The sequence below is a fragment of the Colletotrichum orchidophilum genome, assembly GCF_001831195.1.
Source record: "Colletotrichum orchidophilum strain IMI 309357 chromosome Unknown Scaffold_197.1, whole genome shotgun sequence".
Classification (NCBI taxonomy): domain Eukaryota; kingdom Fungi; phylum Ascomycota; class Sordariomycetes; order Glomerellales; family Glomerellaceae; genus Colletotrichum; species Colletotrichum orchidophilum.
Window position 1 is genome coordinate 7,366 of NW_019173153.1, and position 21,712 is coordinate 29,077.

General features: G+C 51.7%; 5 protein-coding genes across 5 annotated transcripts; 3 read left to right on the plus strand and 2 right to left on the minus strand.

Annotated features, from left to right (window-relative positions):
- Positions 1-632: 632 nt before the first annotated feature.
- CORC01_13514 (uncharacterized protein) lies at positions 633-4,783 on the plus strand (the record flags this gene model as incomplete). Its single annotated transcript, XM_022625131.1, has 2 exons — positions 633-683; positions 2,402-4,783. The coding sequence occupies 2 exons, from the start codon at positions 633-635 to the stop codon at positions 4,781-4,783; spliced, it is 2,433 nt and encodes an 810-aa protein (XP_022468345.1).
- Positions 4,784-6,988: 2,205 nt separating this feature from the next.
- CORC01_13515 (uncharacterized protein) lies at positions 6,989-8,898 on the plus strand (the record flags this gene model as incomplete). Its single annotated transcript, XM_022625132.1, has 4 exons — positions 6,989-7,100; positions 7,416-7,677; positions 7,828-8,096; positions 8,180-8,898. The coding sequence occupies 4 exons, from the start codon at positions 6,989-6,991 to the stop codon at positions 8,896-8,898; spliced, it is 1,362 nt and encodes a 453-aa protein (XP_022468346.1).
- A 6,682-nt stretch (positions 8,899-15,580) lies between these two features.
- Positions 15,581-16,943, minus strand: CORC01_13516 (uncharacterized protein; the record flags this gene model as incomplete). The annotated part of the gene is made up of 2 exons (XM_022625133.1): positions 15,581-16,181; positions 16,240-16,943. The coding sequence occupies 2 exons, from the start codon at positions 16,941-16,943 to the stop codon at positions 15,581-15,583; spliced, it is 1,305 nt and encodes a 434-aa protein (XP_022468347.1).
- Positions 16,944-17,295: 352 nt separating this feature from the next.
- On the plus strand, positions 17,296-19,929 carry CORC01_13517 (B-cell lymphoma 3-encoded protein; the record flags this gene model as incomplete). Its single annotated transcript, XM_022625134.1, has 5 exons — positions 17,296-17,723; positions 17,788-18,132; positions 18,214-18,361; positions 18,631-18,701; positions 18,768-19,929. The coding sequence occupies 5 exons, from the start codon at positions 17,296-17,298 to the stop codon at positions 19,927-19,929; spliced, it is 2,154 nt and encodes a 717-aa protein (XP_022468348.1).
- Positions 19,930-20,192: 263 nt separating this feature from the next.
- CORC01_13518 (phosphoribosylaminoimidazole-succinocarboxamide synthase) lies at positions 20,193-21,332 on the minus strand (the record flags this gene model as incomplete). The annotated part of the gene is made up of 3 exons (XM_022625135.1): positions 20,193-20,761; positions 20,836-20,995; positions 21,144-21,332. The coding sequence occupies 3 exons, from the start codon at positions 21,330-21,332 to the stop codon at positions 20,193-20,195; spliced, it is 918 nt and encodes a 305-aa protein (XP_022468349.1).
- Between the last annotated feature and the right edge of the window lie 380 nt (positions 21,333-21,712).

A 21,712-nucleotide genomic window follows, 5' to 3' on the forward strand; every position in this document is an offset into this window, starting at 1 on the left:
CCGTTTCCTTCGTCTCGTCGCACATTGTCTGGCCCATCTTCCCGTCGCTCCGTCCCAATTGGCACCTAATGCCCGACATGTCAGCTCATGTCCGGCAAAGTCTCTTATGGCAGGCGATGTTCCATAATCTCGTTGAGCAGACGGGATGTTCCTGGACCGGGTCACGCGTGGCCGTCAATAACCAGGCGGCCTAGGCTGCACATCCCGCGATCCCATGCGCGTAATGACAACGAAAGTCGGCGGGGAGAGCTATGCACCGGCCAGACTTGAGAAGGCGCCGTTGAGGCACCCCAATCCTGAATGCTGCAGCCATCTTCCAAGCCGGCGCTGCAATAGACGACAGCTCACAGCTCAACGCTCCACCTTGCACGCATCTCAATGTACATGGCCGCCTCTGGCGTTGAAAAGCAGAGACCAGGCGTCAGACCAGTTACCTCCAGACGAGGAGCAACCTGCAAAGAGCTGCAAGTTTGCAATACCTGCACGTCGTGAGTCGACGGATGCTGTAGCTTGGCCGGGGGCGCGTCAGTAGAGGAAATTGGCCCATGCTGTCCACCTGCGGGAGATGCTGTTGGGACTCTGTAGTAGTCGTACACTACGGATACTGTCTGTCCCCCCAGCTCCATGTCGAGATGGTTCGAACCCTGCCTTGCCCGCCGGATGAGAAGCGAAGCTCCGCCATGGTTCGTAATTTGACGCGATGATGGGTTGGGTACGATGCCGGTGCCTTGCCGAAACAATTAAAACCCGTCACCTGTCCCATCCCGTTTTGTGTCCCACGCCTCCGTTCTGCTTCTGCCCTGCTCTTGCGCGACTTGCATCATAGTCATCCTGCCCTCAAACCTGATCGCGCATTCGACCTCGACCATTCGATAGACGCAACAACGACTCATTCACCCACCCATCCAGCCGTCAATGACCTCGACACCCACATCCTGACAGAGGTTGGATGGAGGAGGTGCTGCTTGGTGAGCTGCCATAGGTCCGTGTTGGCCCGAGGTAGCAACAGCAGCAGCAGCCACCAAACAACACTCACTTCCGTCAGCCCAGTCAAGTACGCGCAGCACTGACATTGACTGAGCTGAGCTGGATGCGGTGAATTGGACGAGCACTGCCAGGGCAACCCGAGACAATTGGCGTTGCTATCAAAAAAAATCTGGACGGCCCGAGACCGAGAGATTGGGATTGGGAGCGCGTCTTCCAGGCTTGCTGTCTGGTTGATTTCTGGGCTTGTTTGGCTGGTGGACGTGTCTACCTGGCCTGGCCGTCGCAACCCAACCTGGTCAGCCTCCAGCCTTCCAGCCTCTAGCCTCCAGCAGTCGCATCCAATCGGATTGGATCAACGACCACCTCACCACAGAGAGGAAGACGAGAGAGGGAGAGAGCAAATGGGAGTGAGGTAAGGTACTTCAGCTCCTGGTCCTCTCCTGCCCTTCTCACTTCCAGATTTGTACCTTCCTTTGAAGTGTCCCATGGGATGCTCCACGCTCAACTCGCCTTGGAGTTGAGACTGAAATCCAAAGGAAGGTGCAACTGGGCAAAAAGGCACAACCATCACCGGTCACTGCCCAATTGGCCGCTCCTTCCTTCACTTGAGATTGATTTTCTCACGCCTCACGCCTCACCATCAAAACAAAAACAGCCTGCACAAGAAAAAAGAATCCAACTTCACACGACCTGACCTTTTTTCTCGTCGTCTTTCTTTTTCCCCCACTCATCGTCAGCAGGCCTTCCAACTGGCATAATCTTCTCACACTCACATTTATCCTTACTCCAACCTATTGCTGCCTTTCTCCCTCTCACTCCAACCACCAGAAATCTCACATCCTCATTATCGACAGCGGCCGCCATCTTTGCCATTTTTCAAAAGCTCCCGTCACTGCACGCAGCAGTAGTTCCAACCAATTCAGTTCCAAAACACCGCTCAGCTCATATCAACCACCGGCAGCAGGGAAAGTGGCTCCAATCTCACTCTTATCCGTTCAAATTGCGCTTCTTCCAATCTTTCCGTTTGATTCCGCCCACACTGCCAAAGCGCATCGTCGCCTAGCCACCCTCTTTTTCGAACCACACTCCAACCTCTCGAATTTCTTCACCTCAAACCTCGGGCTAGCACCTTTCGCTCCTTTCCTGACTCCATTCCTTTGGACCCTCAGATTTCTGCCTTCAATTCGTCTCTGCTGAGCAGCAGCATCTTGCTCGTACAGACCGCCTTTGACAATAATTTGGGTGTGGTATCAGAACGCCATCATCAAGATACCACCCTACCTAGTAAGTCGTACCCTGTTCCCTCGGACCTCACCCACTTCCCCCCCTGGTTTCCATGTAACCCGACTTTCGCACAATCCACACCACCTCCGTGTACCTACCTTCCGGTACTTGCTGACTTTCGCTGGATCAGCATTCCCCCAGATCTTCCTCGACGAAACCCACGCTACCTCATACCCCAATCCCGAATCACCACCAAGGTGGTGATTTTTCCAACTTGTCTACTCCAGCAGGTCAGATCAGTGACCTGGGCAACATCGTCAAGTTGACAGACCAAACTCCCCCTACGCCTTCTAACGACCGTCACGAAATTCACGAATTCACGACCCCTTCTGCGCAGCGCCAGCAGCAGCGGAGGCAAGCGCGAAACACTACCCCAGATCCAGCTGAGAGACCGGCCACTCCAGCTTCGTCCCAACTCTCCCACCGCACTCTTCGTCGTACGTCGCGATCCGTTGCAACTCCAAGTCCTACGCCTCAGTCAGCGCGCCAGGTCCACATCGAAGCCGCCTCAGTAGGTTTCAGTCCCAAACCACAGATTGCGACCGCGCCTGCGCCCACGCCAGCACTTGCACCTGCGCCGACATTCAATTACGACTACCCACAAACCGTCGCTCCCCACGACCGACGAAATTCACGTGCGCGAAGAGTTCTCTCACAGGATCTGAGCGAGGACTTTGACGAAGAGTCCTCCGACGAAGCTCTGCTATTCCGAGACCCGACATTATCGTCTTCTCACACCCGACGAGAGTCTCACCGACCTCATCGTGTTTCCAGAAATACTCGCAGTGCCATCCTCTTTGCTCTTGAGGAAGCTCTTCGGCAACCCACTTTGTTCACGCCTGACGAAATCGAAGAAGGCGCATCCATGGCTGACCTAATCGGAGGCGGCACTGCCGCTTCCAACGGTAATGCCTCAGCTTCCTCCCGACAGCGCACTACTGGTGCCCCCAACCCTACCAGTTCGCCTTCTGGAATTCGTGGTCCTAGAATGATCATGCAGGAGCGCGCTGCTAGAGAGGCAGCCCGTCAGAGAGCCGAGCAGGAACAGTTGCAGTTGGAGAGACAGCGAGCCGAGCAGGAAGCTCGCCTATTGGAGGAGACGCAGAAACGGAATGCGGAGCGCCGAGCTGCCACCGCCGCTACTGGCGCTGCCGGAGGGGGAACAGCTGGTGGCGCTGCTAATGTGCCCCAGCAGGACCCCACCTCTCACCGGCGACCCGTAGCAACCGAAACCACACAGACCCGGACCAACCCGGGAGGAAGTTCCCGCCAGCCTACGATATCTCAGCCGCAGACTCGACACGGACGGACGGCGTCGACCTCTCAGCCTGGTCAGCAACCATACAGCACAGCCCCGCAGGCCAGCACCACTCAGCAGCCTGCCAATCCTTCCGCCCAGGGAGTTCAGGAGTCTGGCGCTTCGGGATCGAGACCTAGAAATTCCTTTCCCCACGCGTTTGAGCGTTGGGAAACCTTGTCGGCTCACTGGGAGGGCCTCACTAGCTTCTGGATCAGGCGACTTGAGCAGAACAACCAGGATATCGAGCGTGATCCTGTCAACCAGGCGCTCTCTCGTCAGGTGACTGACCTTACTGCGGCCGGTGCCAACCTTTTCCACGCAGTAGTCGAGCTTCAGCGCCTCCGTGCTAGTTCAGAGCGCAAGTTCCAGCGATGGTTCTTCGAGACCCGAGCTGAGCTGGAGCGCGCTCAGGAGGTCAACGCCATGTTGGAGGCGGCCCTTGAAGAGGAGAGACGTGCTAGAGAAAACGCTGTCCAGGCCGCCATCCAGAAGGAGCGCCAGCACTCAGCCAACGACGAACGTGTCAGAGAGATGAAGAAGGAACTTCAAATCTCCAAGGAGGAGGCTCGCCGTGCCTGGGAGGAGCTCGGTCGCCGCGAGCATGAGGAGCGCGAGCGAACTCAATCTCTGCAGAGCGGTCAGCCTACCATTCTCGGTGGTGTACAGGTCGTCCCAATGACTCAGGGTGTCCCCAGTCGCCACGGCAGCTCTCGTGAGCAGTACAGCGGCCAGCAGACCGGGTACGCTGGCGATTATTCTCAAGCCCCTAGCGGTCAACCCATCCCCGCCAGTTCCGCCAACTTCTACCCATCCGGGGACGCTGGTCAGGAGGGCGTCACTTACACAGGTGCTGGTTCCGAAGGTGGATACTCTGAAGGTGAGTACGCTATCGACGCGCAAGGCCACTTCATTCGCGATTCTCAGGGAAACAAAGTTCCCTTCATTGCTCCACCTTCCCCAGTTTCTGACGAAGGTATAGAAGAGTATGAAACCCCGGCGACAAACCCTCCTAGTGCCGGCTACTTGCAGACCCCTACCACGTCCGCCGGAGATCAACAGCAGCAGGCAGCCACTCAAGACTACTCTGGCTCGGGCTATGCTGCTCCGGGCTGGGAAACCGTCCCTAGACACCATCACCCGACTCGCTTGAGTGATGTCATGGAAGAGGATGAGCGCAGCCGCGCCAGCAACAGTCAAGTTGGCCGACACTAGTGCTCCCCGGCTCGACAGCACTGAGTTGCCGGATCATGGGTCCTCGCAGTGTTTACACGACTCGTATTGCCCCTGAAGAAAATAAGGGTGCCAGAGCTCGTTCTGGAACACGCGCTCTACTCGCTGACATGGTATCACCACGTTCCCTGGCGCATCTCCGCGGGGACGGCTACTCGCTTGCAAGAATATCGCCTCTCGCGAGCGCACATTACATTCATGCCAAAGGAAATGGCACTGGACGAGTATAATAAATTTCTCTGCACGAACATACAATCACAACGGCTTCGACGATCCACGCGTCGTGGGAGCGCCATCGACTAGCCACACTCCGCAGACGTTTCATCGCAGTCTGACTCGTCTTTCATCGTTGGCATGGGATTAGACTGCACCTGTGGCAGATACGGACTGTCCGTCTAGACATTGTTGGAGTTTCTCAAGCGCGACTTGACGACTAATTTTTCTGTTTGGCATCACGCCCTTGGCGACCTTTGCGATAAAAAAGAAACGATTCTGGAAGATGATTTGGCACGGCGATGAACGGTCGGGCATGAAGGGTCAGCATGGCATGGCATGGCATACTTTTTCTTCGTTTTGGCGGCAATCAATCATGAATTTCTTCCGACTTCAACCCAAGACTCCACGAGTGAACGAATCGTCCTTGTCTCCGTCATTCCTGAGTCGCCGACACTTGATAGACTTTTCCTTAGACCAGAAGACTCGCATTCAGCCAAATCGGCGGCAAAATCCTCACGAGGGCTTCAGACTTGAAGGGAGAAAAGGTGATATGCGCGAGAAGGAGGCTTGGGCGAGGACAGTGGGCTTTCAGAGTTGGACGAGGGGCGGGGAGGAGGAGCCCTGTATTTGTAGAAAAGACTCTGAAAGGCTTGTAGGAGATAGTTCATTACATGAAGTACGTGTGGAACGTACGCATAACTAGTATCATCTTCTGGAATGCAAGCATCGTGATGTACGTGGCTGGAGCTCTATGGCCGGCTGACATGTAGATGAGTGCAACTTTGGATGCGTGTTGAGCGGTGGCGGGCCTCCCAACCACGGCAACCAGCCAATTCAGTGTGGCCTGCCTTGGGACAAGACGCATTCCTGAGATCAGGCTGTAGGTTGGCTAGTGAGACAACTCATTTTAGAAGGCGCCCAAACTCCGACACCCCTTGACCACAAGAGAGTGTAGGTGGTGGGTACCAGTGCCTTCCTACGCCAGCAACATCTAGCCGTGCTTCATCTGCATCGTGGTTTTTTTTTTTTTAAGAAACTTCTACTTCATTCACTCCTGATAGGTTAGAGGTGGCCGAGGGGGAGAGAATGCTTTCGCCGTTGACTTGTTGGCCTGGTTCTACTGAGTTGAGTTGTCTGTTCTGTTGCTTTGTGGCTTGTCACGCCGATGTGACCAACCTACTAGTACTCTGCTCAGCTGGATAGGATGGATGGACGTTCTGGTTGGGGCGAGGAGTTGGCAACAGGCTCAGATGGTTTTATCCGTTGAGAGTCGTGTTCATGGATGGTGCCGGGGTCGATTTGCCTTAATTGGAAGGTACCCGGAAAAAGGCGGGAGGTGAGAGGATGTTACGGATAAGCACTTCTTCGTACCCTTACTTTTCTATTTCTTTTGAGAATTCCTCTTCGTTTCCACCTTTTCCGCACCTCTGTCTCGACTGATATATCTCGCCAATTTCTCAATATCTTTCATTACCACTACGTGGACGGTGAATAGCTGCGATTGGGAGTAGGGGGGGGCATGACTTAGCGAAGGATGGTCTTAGGTAACTACTCGTCGCGGGCCTACCTAGAGAAGGGGGAAAGCTGGGTGCCAATTACACCGGTTTGTGGATGTTCAGGTTGCCAATCAAAAAGAAAGCTCCAACCTGGCGCCGAACCTGCTACCGCTGTCGCTATTGCCACTGTTCAGCTGAGCTGAGCTAGACAGGTTGCCTCGTGGTTCGCCTATCGGCGTGGGCGGAAACTACGTCATTCAGCCTACCACAATCTCAGAGGGGTTTAGTCTCATTCTGTCTCATGCGTCGAGTAGGAATTGCGAAGTTGCGATATCCTTTGCACGTTTATATACCAGGTAACCATTCTTCCCGCGCCTTTGAGCTCAAGTCGACACGTCCAAGGTTCACGGTTCCGACACATTACCGTATCAAATTCCATAATCCGACATCGTTGCCAATTGGCATAGACGCTGCAATGTGGGATGCTGCCACCAGGACGGGCTTCGACCCCACGGCGGCTTTGGCGCAACAGCTCTCGGACCTGGCCATTTATGAACAGCCGCTGCCGCCGGCAACGGCAGCGGAAGGTTTTGCTCGCCAGCAAGCCGCGTACACAGCTCCATCTCCAGCTCATAATTCAATCTATGAATCGTACCGTCAGAGATCCACGGCGTATTCCCCCCAGTGCCATTCGGCTTCGACTTGGAATTCGAACAACCATGGGTCTAGTAGTTATGTGTCCACCTCGTTTTCTTTACCGTATTATACGGCTTGGGGCTGGAGTTCCAACAGTCAAGGGACTAAATTCCAAGCGTCGTCGGCGTCCTATATGCAGCAACCTCCGACCTCGTCGCCATGTCAAGACTACAGAGTTGCTGTTTCCCCACACAGATTTTTGCCAGTGCCTAAACTAGAACTCTTCACGGCTGAGCCAAGAACCGAGGCGAGGTTGACGAGTCTCCAGCTTGGCCAAAGCGGTTCTGGTCACACGAGCCGCGGACCAATTGATGTCCTTGGGTCCAATAGCCCCTATACTCCCGGCACTTGGATCCCGCAACACGACTGCGAAGACCATGGGGCTACCATGGGGGCGGGCGGCTCCTTTGCTGGCCCAGCTAAACCCCTATTGCTGGCTTGCCCTTATCTCAAATACGATTCATCGAGGTATAGCCAGAGAAGGGGGTGTCGAGGGGCGGCGTTTGGTACCACGCACCGGTTGAAGTGAGTCAAGGTCCTTCCCGTCGTCTGCTTAACACCCCTATAGACTAGCTTGGCCGAGAATAATACCTTTAACTAACACGAACTTACACGCAGGGAGCATCTGCACAGGACTCACAGACAGAAGCCCAATTGTCCGCGTTGCCGTAGCATCTTCGAAACAGAGACCGAGGTTGGACAACATCTCAAAGGGCAGACTCTGTGCAAAGTCGTCCAAGGCGAAGGTCTTGTCGAGGGGTTCGATGCCGTCCAAGAGAAGCTGCTCAAGAGCAAGAAGCGCAGAAAGGGAGTCGAGACGGAAGAGGACAAGTGGAGGGAGATCTTCAGGATCCTTTTCCCCGATCATAAATATATGCCGGATCCATGTGAGTACTCTGAAATGGCCCTTGGTTGGACGTTGAGCGCGATTGTGGAAAAGAGGAGAGCTCCCGCTGACATTGACCAAAAGTCTTCAAGACGTCTGTCGATGACCAGCATGCGACGGCCCAGCCGTCAAAAAATGAGCAAGACGATGTCGAGAGCATCTTCACCGGGGATATTCCATCACCGGTGGAAGACGAGACCTTTTCAGAGATGGAGGAAGCTGTGGGGGGACGCTTGAGCAAGAAGAAGCGGAGGAAGCTTATGAACGTGTTCAAGGGGTTCGCTGTCAAGATGCTCCGCCAGTCCGCGGAGGGGGACGTTACGAAAAGAGGAATCAAACTTGCCTCGAACCCTAGTGAGGCTGAAAAGGCTGCTGAGACGGTGCATGCAGCCGCGGCTCTGAGCGAGAAGCGACAGCTGGAGAAGGCGGACGAGAAGCCAAACGAGAAGCCAATCGAGAAGCTGGACGGAGCCAACGTGATGCCCGAAGCAACGCAGACCATTGAGCCGTTCGTAGCGCCGGTCACGTCTTTGAGTTCCCCGCCGGCGGAAGCAGCCGAGCAGCGCGCCGTCCATTTCGACTTGCAAAGTTTCGATATCGGCAACGACTCGGATATCGCTTGTTGGCCGGCGTGGGATGCGGCTTTTGCCAATGGTAGCGGGGATAGCTGGTTGGAACACGTGTTGGGTAACGGCACTCCTTTACAAGGACCTGTCGTCGAGGAACTAGACAAGGCGTTGGGAGTTGCGCCTTTGAGTATTGACGGGGATCTGGTACTATTCCAAGACACGCCCAGCGCATGATCGGCGAGGGACGTGACTTTCCAGAAAAAAGGGTTAGGCTGTCTCGTAGCAGGGGACTAGAACAGAGCCAGAGAAGTTTTATGAAAAAGCTTTTCTAATGAATCTCCACCAGAGGATCGATCCCCCGAGGCGTTATTCATCCACAGAACATGCGGGATGCACCAGATTAACTTTCTAAATCGTTCGAGCCTGTACTAGTATGCTTCAACACACATGGAGGAAACAGTCTTTTAATTTGTAATTTATCAACGTATTATTTACATACGATTAAATAAAGTCGAGTTTTTTTAAAACCTGATTTTGAAATTCTTATCAATTCCCTAAATCTATTATTTCGTTCATAACTTATGATCCTGATTTTGATTCTGTACTTAACTACACGGCTTCGCCAAGACGCCGCATCTTCTGCCTTCGCATCTTCTAAAAAAGACGGCATAGAGACGTCACTTTCTAACTAAAGTAGTCCATATAGATAGAGGGCGCCTCGCTCGTTTGTCTCCACCGCCCTGAAGTATTCACTGATTCGCCTTAAAACCGATTCCTTGCCTACTCACCTAGGCGGAAGAGGAGTGGGTTAAAACAGCGGCCCTCATAGTGAGATATTAGTGGCCGCAGTACTCGGCATGCTACTTTATAGTATTTGTGTTCAATTCGAGCGCTGCATTTTTCTTCCTTCTTCCGTCTTCATTGGTTTTTTCTTTTTTTCTCAACCTATAATAAACATACTTGAACACTATAACAAGGCCAGCATCTAAAAATTAGGCTAGATATCTAAATAACCTCTTGAAATTTGAATAATAATTAATATTTTAGTTACATTACGGCCTGTTTATTATTGCTACTATAGTGTGGGACAGGTTAATTGTAATAAGTGTGATTATTGCGTTCGGCCGATGTTTGAACCCGCCCCCCTCCTTCCGCATAGGTATACGGACGTAGTGTTTAAAGAATATAGACACCTCGCGGTGGGAGAATATCGCCACGCTGACAGGACCCGCGATAGCTGAGGCCAGCTTTTTGTAGGCGCAGTTTAGATCAGCAAGGAAAGCCTCTGCTGTGTAGCGTTCGCGTTTTTTAAAAGCCGCCAACTTCAGCTTCACAAGGTTAATGATATCACCCGGATTTATCGTAAACCGAATACCAGGAAGTCCATGCTTTGGTAGTAAGCCTTTTATATCTCGCCGCATAGCAAACCGGTTGTCCTCCTAGAAGGGCTGCCGGTGTCCGAAATGGGAGAATTGCCGAAGAAGTTTATTGACTGCGTCGTCTGTCGTTCTTCTGGTCTCTTATAGCTCCTTCACTGCCGCTTCGAGCCTGGCTGGCTCCAGCGCAAATAGCAGATGCTGACTCTGGACGGACTCCGGTTGTTAGAGCCTGATTATTCTAGTCCGATTGCTCCTAGAACAGACACCCATATTGAAGACAAGGAGAGAAAATACTGGGTTGGCTGAGAATCGGCCGCCGTGCCGCTGAAGGAGAAACCGCGCCCAAGGCTCTATCTCGAGATTTCTGGACGACACCAAGTGTCTTGCTACTTCATTCTGCCCAGCGGGGTCGCTGCTCTTCAGATTCTCTTCAGCCAGACGAGGTCCTCCACCACCACCATCAGGTTCAGGATTCTTTACAGATAACAGTACAGGGAACAAAGTCGGAATAGTCGTCGGGAAAATTGCTAGATCAAACGAATCAGGTAAAAGTGTCGCCTCGTGTCACTCAAACAACTGGTTCGGAGTTAGAGTTGTTGTTTATATTGCCGCCCAGCATATCCATATCTCCACTTGCCGAAAAACCTTCGTCTCTATTATAAGATCCGTCCATCTTACGTACGACGTTGGACAGGTATTGTATTCCGTCTTCTTCTTCTAATCGTAGTCAATCGTCGATATGAAGCGTACCAGTGGCCAAAATTTCCCACACACATTCAACTTCGTCTTCAAAGTCGTCGACATCTACCACCACTCCTGAATGAGGAATAATGTCCCGTTCGTCGTCTTCTCAAAGTGAGGCGAGAAGGTCGGCGATGGCAACAGGGCCTTCTGACTCTAAACCGCGTGCTTCGGCTGGCACTATTGAGGCGGTAAAGACTTTTTCCCACGGACCTCCTTCGGCACACTGGCTTCGGAATCCTCCCGGGTGGCCATTTCCGAGTAATCAATCTCAATGTCGGCGTAAAAAGGTTGCTCTGTTTAAGCCAACCCAATGCCTTGTCGACAGCATGACGGCGAACAGACGCTACCTTCGATACATCCTTCAGCAACGACTTTTCTGGACCTTGCCACGATACGTGAATCTCATCCAACACCTTAACAAGGTGGTGAGGAAACACTTTCGCAACCAAATCGGCCACGTTATGAGGGAGAAAAAAGTGATTGGACCACGGACACATCGAACATAATTGACACCCCCGGGGAGGTTGAACCGGGTGATGAATCCGTAACTGCTGTTTAAGGCAAGCAGGTTTTCCTCGACCACTGTTAAGTCTGCGAGCTCGGGAATTAAAATATTTTCACACCCCAGATGATCGTGAAGCTGGGCAGCCGTAAAAATAATAACCCTGCGAAGCGACCTTGCGCAGTCCGTACAGGCATCAATCTCTCGTCCACTTGGAAAAAACCTCGTACAGGACCGCATCCAAGGACCGTTCTGCCAAGACTTGTGGTATCTGGACAAGGTCTGTATTGCTAAATTTGCGATAGCATAGTCTACAAGTCTCGAGGGGCAGGGTCGAGGAATCAGTAAAAGCCTTGGAAAATAACTGCACGGCATCGACCTCAGTTTCAAGAGAAAGCGGTCTCGCTCACGCGGCATTCTCAGACAACGCCACTTTTGCTGTAAAATCTTCTTCTAGCCGCTGTAGAATATATGGAATGGAATTGGACGGGGCCGTGTTCAATCGCCGCCTCTTATTACATGGAGGTGCGTCCGTATTATCGTGTACCGAAGAGGATCTGAATATGCTAACTACTTAGTAATAAGTAAAAAGTACCCAGACGGGTAAACGTACTGCGACATCTTCAAAGGTCAGTGATTTTGATAAGGCTTAGACCCTTCGAATAGATTAAATACTGATCTGGGTTCTGGCTGTGACTGAGAGAAGGATGTGTCTTTTCTCGGTGCAAGATTTCGTAATATTATAGAGGGAGCGGGAGAGAAGGTCCGCCGCTATTGACCAAACGTAAATCGAAAGGAGAACAGATCATCGTACAAATTTCGACAGCAGAGATAGACGTGGGATAAAGTCTTGAGTGAGCTGGCGGTGAAGGCTGAAGGCTGGGAAAGTCACCGGATGGAACGGAGCCTTGGGGTGTCTACGCGATCCGTTTGAGGTTACTAAGGATGGGAGGCCTAGATAGTAGCGACCAAGCTTTTGAACATAAAAGTTTCAATCCATAGGGATTGCCTCTCCGACGCAATCATTTTTATCAGCCGTAATTCATCATCCTCGCAGCTCATTGAAGTTTCGTTAACATGGAGACTGTGATGTTTTATAAGCCCCTAGCACCTAAACCACGCCCTCTCCCCGCCCGTCCTCCTAATCGTGCACAACCCCCCCTCTCTCCGTACCCATCTATTCCTTCTCACCTTCCTTCCCATCTACCTTCACGACCCTGCCTACCATACCCATTCTAGAAGGAGGTGATATCCACACAATCTATGAACCAAGACACTCGAACCACTAGTCCCCCATCTAGCGGCAGGAAAGTAGAAGATGAAGCAAAGGTGGGAAGCCGTTCAAAGCCAGCAAACTGTAGAGAATGTGAACCTCCCTCCGAGGCTCAGACTGGGGGTGGCTATGATAACAAGGGCGAGAGTCCGACTTACTCTCTGATCAATTCCCAATCGAGTGTCCAACTGTCTGGGCTTTTCCATGGAAGTATTCGATATGCGGCACGCAGCTGTAGCTGATGAATTACCAATCAATAACCTGTATATTTATCTGTTAGGCTCTCTAAGGAGTGTGAGGGACATTGCAGCTGCGCCTTTTAAGTTCCGGCTTCTGTGTAGGCATCACAGCCGGGCTAGTTGGAGTGAGGACAACAATGACTATATGGCAGCCTAGGTAGACCTTTAAGGCCGTGAGGTTTAAGAGCCCCTATCCGGGCTTCTACAGAATTGGGCACTTATTGCAGCGAACGATGTAATGTAAGACGTGATGAGCATTTGATGCTGGGCCCAAATATGTAATGCCTTCAGATTTTGGGTTCTTGGAAACCAGAACTGAAGATACGAATAGTGCTCTTGATATTTCAGTTGTGACGGAATTTATCCATTTTGAGAGTCTAATAGTTGCAAAGACTTCTACAAAATACACGGTTCACAACCCTCTTATTGCGCATTTGCATCCAATACATCCGAACTTGAGAATCGTGAGCGGACACGACCACGATTAACCGGTCCTTCCCGGAGGAAGCTACTCGCAAATGCCATCAGATGTCTGTCACAATTTATTAGTTCAACGGATTCAACCAAATAGCCAAGAGTGACATACGCAGGGGTGGCCAGGATCTGGAAGTTCCTTCTTCGGCGGTGAGCTGGCCAGGGCCATGGAGGCAAAGAGAGTAATGAGAAGAAGCTTGAGCTGCATATTGTTGATAGTCGAAGGGCTAGGCTAGGCTTGGGGGTCCGGCGGTGGTCTAGATGTTGCTGAAGTGAAAGAGACTAACTGGCGTGGTCAAATGGTATAGAGATTCTTGAAGAAACGGGCTCCCAATCCGCTACTTATAATAAGACATCTGCGTATATGCCCGGATTCGGACTATTCGGACCCGTTCGCAACCATGAACTAACTGCTCCCACAATTCATCTTCGTATATGTCCGGATTCGGACTATTCGGACCCCTTCGCAACTATAAACTAACTGCTCCCACAATTCAGAGTTTCAAATCCAAGGACCCACCGGCCGCAGCATCTATCAGAAATGCATGACGGTGTTGAATAAACTTCCGTTGGCTTACTATAGTAACCGAAAGAGGTCTTGCCGAAACCCTAGAAGGAATTTTTTAATTAGTTTAGCATTTCCTCCTGTATATGGATTCAACCTATATCCATGTCTAGACGCCCAGCTTTCTTTTGCCTTTGATCCGCGGACCATTGATCCGCGGAAAAGAAAAAACGTCTTCGGTAATGCCGATACTTATGCCATTGCGGCATTAATAACACCTGGCCATGCTTGCTCTATTCGATTGAGTTGTCAAGCGACTAAAAAAATCGGCACACTTACCTGAGGTACAAACCACGATGCCTAGGTATTTACTGCGGTTGCAGGCCAAAGTAAAACCCCCTTAACATGTATTTATAGAACCTTTTTCGGCTGCTTTAAAAAAAGATCTTAATCTAATCTAATCAAATCGGCTCGTTGTAGAAGTTAAGTTCTCAAAATCTACCAAGTCTTCCATATACGACCATACCTATTAGAAAACTCGGGATCCCGTCCGCTCTCCCATAGATAAACTAATAAGGGCCGGATTAGTAGTTGGGTCGGTGACGACCAGCGAATACCTGGTGTTGTATGTTTTTGACCTTTTGTGAAGCTATCGTGGTCCACTTTGAGGGTGGTTTTGGTGGAGAAGGCCTACCGCTAGTCCACGATGAAGTATACCACAGAAAAGTCTTAGGATGTTTGGCTGTTGCATGAATTCTCACTGTTCCTCCTTACACTGGTTGAAGTTTTCTCGAATGAGGTACTTGGAATGGATGTTCTGGTTCTAATGATAAAGCGCTGCTCAATCTCTCCCGGTTTTTGCCATACGCCGGTAGCCCCACCCCAAACAATTCCTCGGTGGACAAAGTATCTTGAAACGAGTCCACGAAGCAGGCTGTATCCCCTGTGTCTTGGGTCTTGTCACCGCGAGTAGTAATCGAGTAAAGAAACTGGCCCTTAACAAACCTGGTGTTGAAGTCCAGCTTTGATGGCTTGATCACCAAAGTCAACCGGGTGTGCTCGATACTTGACAGGAGTGCCACTTCAGATACCTCGTCCCCGAAATAACATTTCCAAAGCTCGACTCGGCCAAGCGATAGGAATTCATCGGCGAGGTTATGCTGTAGGTCAGCACTAAAAAGCATTATCGCGCCAGCTTCTGCCCCACTACCCTCTTCCACGGTGTCGTGAACGGTTCTGGCCGCTATATACGTGGACCTTCTTGTTGCAGGTTCTGGGATCTGTGATGAGTGTTGAAAGTGCGGTGGAAACGTCATGTATATCCGTCAAGGCAGTGGAGAATGTTGCCTAGCACTGCCGGTCTGACTTGGAGGAACGATTGGAAAAGCATTATGGTCACCCGGCCTCCTTCGATGCATGTGTGCAGCAGACATATCTTGAGAGTATGTGCCAAGATCTCTTTCTTTTGATGTGGATTAGAACGAGATGCTTCAAAACTCAGGCAACGTTAGGGACCAAGTTGGAGCCGGCTTCTGTCTAGTTCAACTACACCGCGAAAGATGCAAAAATGCTGCTCGACTGCTGATCTGCACAGTTCGACCAATCTGATTACACGCACTCGATAATAATTGTCGTATTCTATTATAATCCACGCAGCTCCAGAAACCCGACCGGACCTTTGAATGTGTGGAGAATAAAGTCCTGGTTCACCTGGGGACAGACAAACCTTGTACGGACCCCGTCGAAGCCTCTATGGCAAGGTCATCACAAGGTCATGCATGAATGGTTTGCACAAAGTCTTCATTTCCATTCCCCAGCCTTCGCACGTCTACAGATTAGGAGCAAAGTCTCTGCCGCCCACTCAAAATCCTTCAATGTCAAATAAACCTGACCGCTGATCCTGCACCAGAAGTTGCCTGCGTAGAACTTGATGGGAATGTACGTCTCGTACTCAGCTGGCGTTAGTTCTTGCATCCATTTTGCTATTCCCGGACCCTCTGGTGCGTTGACGTTGAGCTCCGCCAGGGTTAAGGGGAGGCGGACGTTGACGAAGCAGCAGCGCCGAAACAGAGCCGATGAGGTGCCAAGGACTTCTGTGCCGAGCATCTCTGCCATCTGATCGCCACCTTGGCGCGCAATGTCTTCGCAGTATTCGCGGAGCTTTGTCTCTCCGCCGCAGACTTTGGAACGGAATTCGAGCGCCACTGGTATACAGCAGTACGGCGTGTTGTCTGTCGTAGAGATCTTGTTGAACAACCGAGAGAAGTAGTCTCGCGGTTCCATCTTGTCTCGCTCCTCCTTGACCTCGTAACCCCATGATGTGGGCACCGTCGAAGAGATCTTGCGTTGGTTCCGGAATGGTACATATAGGACGGCGCATCCCCTTGGCACCATCAACCATCTTGACTCGGAGATTAATGTTATAGGTCTTTTGATTGACTTTCAGGGATTGACTCAACTTGTAGCAGTTACTGATAAAGAAGTCGGGTCCGACATCACCAAGGTGAGTCAGATCGATGTGGCCGACACCATGAGCCCCGTCGATAAAGCTCAAAATTCCAAGCTCTCTGCAGGTCGCCACTAGTCTCTCGAAGGGGAAACGGGCTCCAGGAAATGTCAGGACTGTGTCGAACATGGCGAGTCTTGGCGTCTTTCCCTGGCTTTTGACTTCATCAACCGCGCACCGAAATCGGTGGAGGATTTCATCATCATTGATTGGATAAGTGATTTCAATTGCGTGTGACGAGAGCGGACGATCCTCTGACAGTGACTGAATAGTCTTCGAGCAGGCACCGTAGATGGTGCCGAAGTGAAGGATTGTATCGCCGTGCTGAAAATCCAAGTTGCGAAGCACAGTGTTGACTCCCGTGGTGGCGTTCTGAATAAGAACAACTTCGCCGGCTTCAGCCCCTAAGAGCGATGCAATGGCTGCTCTACTTTCACCGAGAAGCTTGAGGTAGGTATATCGTATGAACGTGTCTGGTCTTGCTTCGCTCTCATCTTGTAATTGCCTTTGGTAATCCCGGACCTCCCTTGGAAAAGTTCCAAATGAACCATGATTAAGAGGCCGATAACCCTCAGAAAAAGAGAAGCATTCCTCTCGCATCTGGGTTCCAAAGGCTTTTGCTGATGCCGATGACTTTTGGCCTTCAAGAGACACCATCTTGTCGACCTCTCAAATTTGGATGGCTGCTCTCTCTAGTCACTGACTCTTGCTGTGTTCAATTGGGACAGTTAAAACACCACGTCCTCGTTCGTGTTGGGTTGGGAAATGAGCATGGCTAAGCGCGGGGTAAAGATGCGTCTCGTTAAAAGGACCCTTGCAAGTATCACGTGTTTATCTGCACATTGTAGCTGAAAGCAGTCAATAGCTATTCTCCGTTGGTTCCCGTGGAGCCTGCAGCCTCGCGGCTCGTTGTCGTCTTGCCACCCGTTGGATCGAACAAGGCAATCTTCGCTCTGACAAACTTCCCCGCTTCTGTGAGACAGGGTCTGCGCAACGCGAATCTTCGACCATGGATCCTTTGTCGATATCAGCAGGCATCATTGCGATAACGACCGTTGCTGCACAAGTTGCCAACCTCCTTGTTGGTATTCGGGAAGAGTGGGATTCCTTACCCGGCCGCATGCATGCGCTGAGCAATGAAATTCAGGACTTCAACGTCGTTTTGCAGCAAGTTGCCATCGCTGTCAAGGATAGGAGAGTCTCCGGGCTGGATGCCTATGGCGAATTGACGTTGCTTCCTCTACTAACAAGAGGGAACCATGTTTTGATGGACCTCAAAGCTATCCTTGAGCGTCTTCTAGCGACGGGAACGAAGAAAAAGGAGGCCATTTCACGTGTCTTGATGTGGAGGAGAGAGCAGGGCACTATGTCCTCGCTACAGGAGCAGATCAAGCAAGTGAAATCAAGTCTCAACGTCCTTCTGGGGGCATCAAACTCGTAAGTCAGTCCTCGACACCTTTCGGAAGTAAGTCCGAGGATTTATGTGACTGATACCCCCCAGGCAAGATATGATGCATGTTCGTCTCTGTCTAGAAGAGCTCAGCTTGAAGATATCGCATCCGAAGGAGTCGGTCTACCCCAACAAGGATGCACAAGACGATTTTATCCAGGCTCTTCTTAATGAGCATCATGGGACGATGGCAGAGTCGTTAAACAGGTCATATTCCCAAGTCGATGAACGCTTGAACAAGCTTGAGGCACTTCTGCGAAACCAGGCAACAGACATACATACTTCGCAAATCGCTCAGGTGGGTCGGCTCTACAATGCGTCGACACCGCCTGCGAGGAGACGTGTTGTCCGAGCCGTCAGCCCAGCTTCGGCTGCGCGGATCCAAGAAAAGTCTGCGTCTGTCGGGGTTCGTTTACGCCAGGCTCGAACAACCTGTCAGTCAACTTGTCTTTGCTCCTGTCATTCCTCAAAACTCAGAAAGTCACCGTCATTCATGGACCGTATGGTTGGCCAGCTCATGCTAGGTTACAGCGGGCTGCCTCTGCTGAGCACCAAATGCGACTCGGCAGCGTGTATTAAAGGACAGACGCCAGCAGTGAACGTTGAGTACTGGTTTCCACTGGGGGTATGCTGGTCTCAAATCATTCGTCTCCATCTTTCTTACGAAGCGAATGTTGGACCTTCCCTCCAGCTGAGCACCTTGCGACGCGTACCAGACTCCTCGCAGTGTGTGAGCTATGCGCTTGATGGGAACATCGAGGGCCTGAAGAATCTGTTTAGTCAGGGGTTAGCATCACCTCGTGATGTTAGCTCAACGCGAGGATACTCGCTTCTCCGAGTCAGTGCAATTCACTCTTTATCAACTCCTGGCCTTCTGCTAAAAGCATCATCTAGTGGGCGCTATATGGGCAGCAGTACGAGACATGCAAGTTCCTGATGTCTGCAGGGGCAGATCCCTCCTATAAGTACATCATCAACTTGACGAGTCATTGCAGCATTATGAGGATCACACTAATACTGTGAAATTGCAGGCCAATTGCACCAAGTGATGATAGTCCAAGCGACAAAGCTGGGGATGTAATCCTCCGAGGCCATCTCTCGCACGAAGTTATTGAAATCCTTCGACTCGTTGCAGAGGGTAGTGATTTCAACGAACGCCAAAATTTTGCTCGTATCCACAAGATAGTCCTAGGCCTTTGCATTGGTGATTTAGAAGATGAAATACGGCATGACCCAAATTCACTGGATTCCCCAGACGGCACGGGACGGACAGCACTTCAGTGGGCAGCAGCAAGAGGCGACGAACGAGCTGTGCTTACACTCCTCAGCTGGGGTGCTGATCCCAACAACATGGACAAAAAGCTCAATACACCTTTGACTCTGGCTGCTAATCAGAACCAGTCAGTTTGTGTTCGGCTTCTCTTAGAAGCCGGGGCACTAACGGATCCTGAACTGCCACCGGCGGTCAAATTCGGGACACCACTCAACTGCGCCGCCCGTAACGCGCCAGATCCGGTCCTAATGAAGACTTTGCTGGATTTCAACGCAAAAATTGAAGCGAGCGGCGTTGATGGCGTCACTCCACTCTTGCATGTTGCCAGGGGAAATAGCGCCGCTCATGCGATGCTTCTCCTGGAGTATGGCGCAGACATTAACGCAACTTCCAAAGCCGGCCAAACGCCCCTGACGGCAGCCATTCAATACAACAACCACAGCGTTCTGAAGCTTCTTCTCGAGAGGTGGTTCGACTACAACGAGTGCCCGAGACTGAAGGGGCCTAATCTGCTGGAGACAGTCGCTCGATACGCCGACGTCGAAACCATACTTCTTTTAACGGCAGCCGAGCATCTTCGAAGCTATCCTGACAGGACATACATATTGGATCACTACAAGGAAGTTCTCGACGGGCGGATTGATTCATCAGATGAACTCAGCACAGCCTTCGAAGAACTGCTGTCAGTTCTTAAGACGCATACCACAAGCCACAGAAGTATTGATGAGCTCATGGAGTCTGGTCTCTTGAATTCCTTGGAATACGGAATCGAGTCGGAAGAGGATAGCTCCTCTGATCTTCTGGTTTTTGAGGACGCCAAGGAGATTTTGGACATTTCTAGTAATGCGTCAAGTCCCGTCCATACTTCCTGCCCAGTGCACGATCTTGAAAAGAGCCTGGAAGAAACAACAGGAAGATGAGATTGCCATTTGAGTATTGGCAGCCGCTTCAACGGCTTCATCTTCAACATACCTGAATTTAAACTACTCGGAAAATTCACAATGTCTTTATACCGTACGTTTCATTGAAAAACGAGTGGACGTAACTTTCCTCTAACCACACCTCATCAAAACCCTCTGTCCATTTCTTGTTCCGTCCCCAAGCCTGTAAGACGGAACGGTGTATCTAAAGACTTTTGTATAGCAAGCAACTAAGTAGTAAACACAAATGACATTCATAACCCTCACGCAACAACCTCATCAAAGCTCTTGCCCACCAACTTGACAAACACATCCTTATACTTCTCCGCCGTAGCCCTGCAAACATCCTCGGGTAGCGCAACGCCCTCCTTTCCCTTGAGCCCCTGCTCAATCAACCAGTTGCGAATAAACTGCTTATCAAAGCTCTCCTGGTCGCGGCCGACGGCGTACCCCTGCGCGGGCCAGTACCGGCTGCTGTCGGGGGTGAGAACCTCGTCCACGAGCACGACCTCGTCCGTGTCCGGGTCGACGCCGAACTCAAACTTTGTGTCGGCGAGGATGATGCCCCGCTCGGCGGCGTAGTCGCGCGCCGTGGCGTAGAGCTGGAGAGATAGCTGCTCGACGCGCTTGGCGTACTTTTCGCCGACGAGCTTGACGGCGTCGTCGGGGTGGATGTTTTCGTCGTGCTCGCCCTGTTCTGCCTTTGTGGAGGGCGTGTAAAGGGGCGTGGCGAAGGCTTGGGACTGTTGCATGCCTGCGGGCACGGGGATGCCGTGGACGGTGCCCTTTGACTTGTACTCGTTCCAGGCGGAGCCGGTCAGGTAGCCGCGGACTGCGGGGGGTAGGGTACGGTCAATATCAGAGAGAAAGGGAACTCTGCGACTGGGGGATGAAGGTAGGACATACCAATGGCCTCCAGGGGGATGACCTTGAGGCGGCGGACCTGCATGGCGCGGTTCTTGATGAGGGCGGCGTCGGCGGCGGGCAGACCAGCCGGGGGGTCAAGGGTGATGAAGTGGGTCTTCAGGCCGGGGACTCGATCGGTGAGGACCTTGAACCAGTGGGCCTATGTGCCGATGGGCGGTCGTATGAGCAAAAATGACTTCTCACATGATTTGGATTCCGAGGGGATGAAGAGAGGGGGTGAGGAGAGTGATGTGTGTGAGAGAGAGAGAGAGAGTGTGTGTGAATGAGTGAGTGAGAGAGAGCCTTACAGAGGCGTGGGTGAGAATGGCGCCCTTGTCGGGGATGCCGTTCTTCATGACGACATCAAAAGCCGAGACGCGGTCGGAGGCGACGAAGAGGAGCGTTTTATCGTCGACCTCGAAGACATCGCGGACTTTGCCCTGGCCGATCTTCTTGAGGCCGGTGAGGTCGACGGAAGTGACGCTGGCGGTCGCCATTGTGAAGCCGTGTATGAGTGAGTGGTAAGGTTAGGTAGTGTGGGGTGGAGGGGTTGAAATTGTCGGCTTTGGAGGGGTTCTTTGATGGAGGGGCAGCAGTGTCAAGCCGAGCGTAAGCTGTTCTCGCTCAACGAGGGAAAGAGGCACAGGTCTGAAGACGAGGACGGCGTGAGGTTTTCGCCTTGTAAACAGTATAGCCTGGTGCACCTTGGTGAATGGAAGACGAGGATGAGTCAGGGTCGAAGCCGAGTTCGGGATAAAATGGGATCATCAAAGTGAAAAGTCGCGGCGCACCGTCCGTCGGCACGAGCGACGAAAAGCGGCCTGAGAAAAAATTTCCCCTTCGGGTGCACCCGCTCCACTCGTTCACCCATCAATGG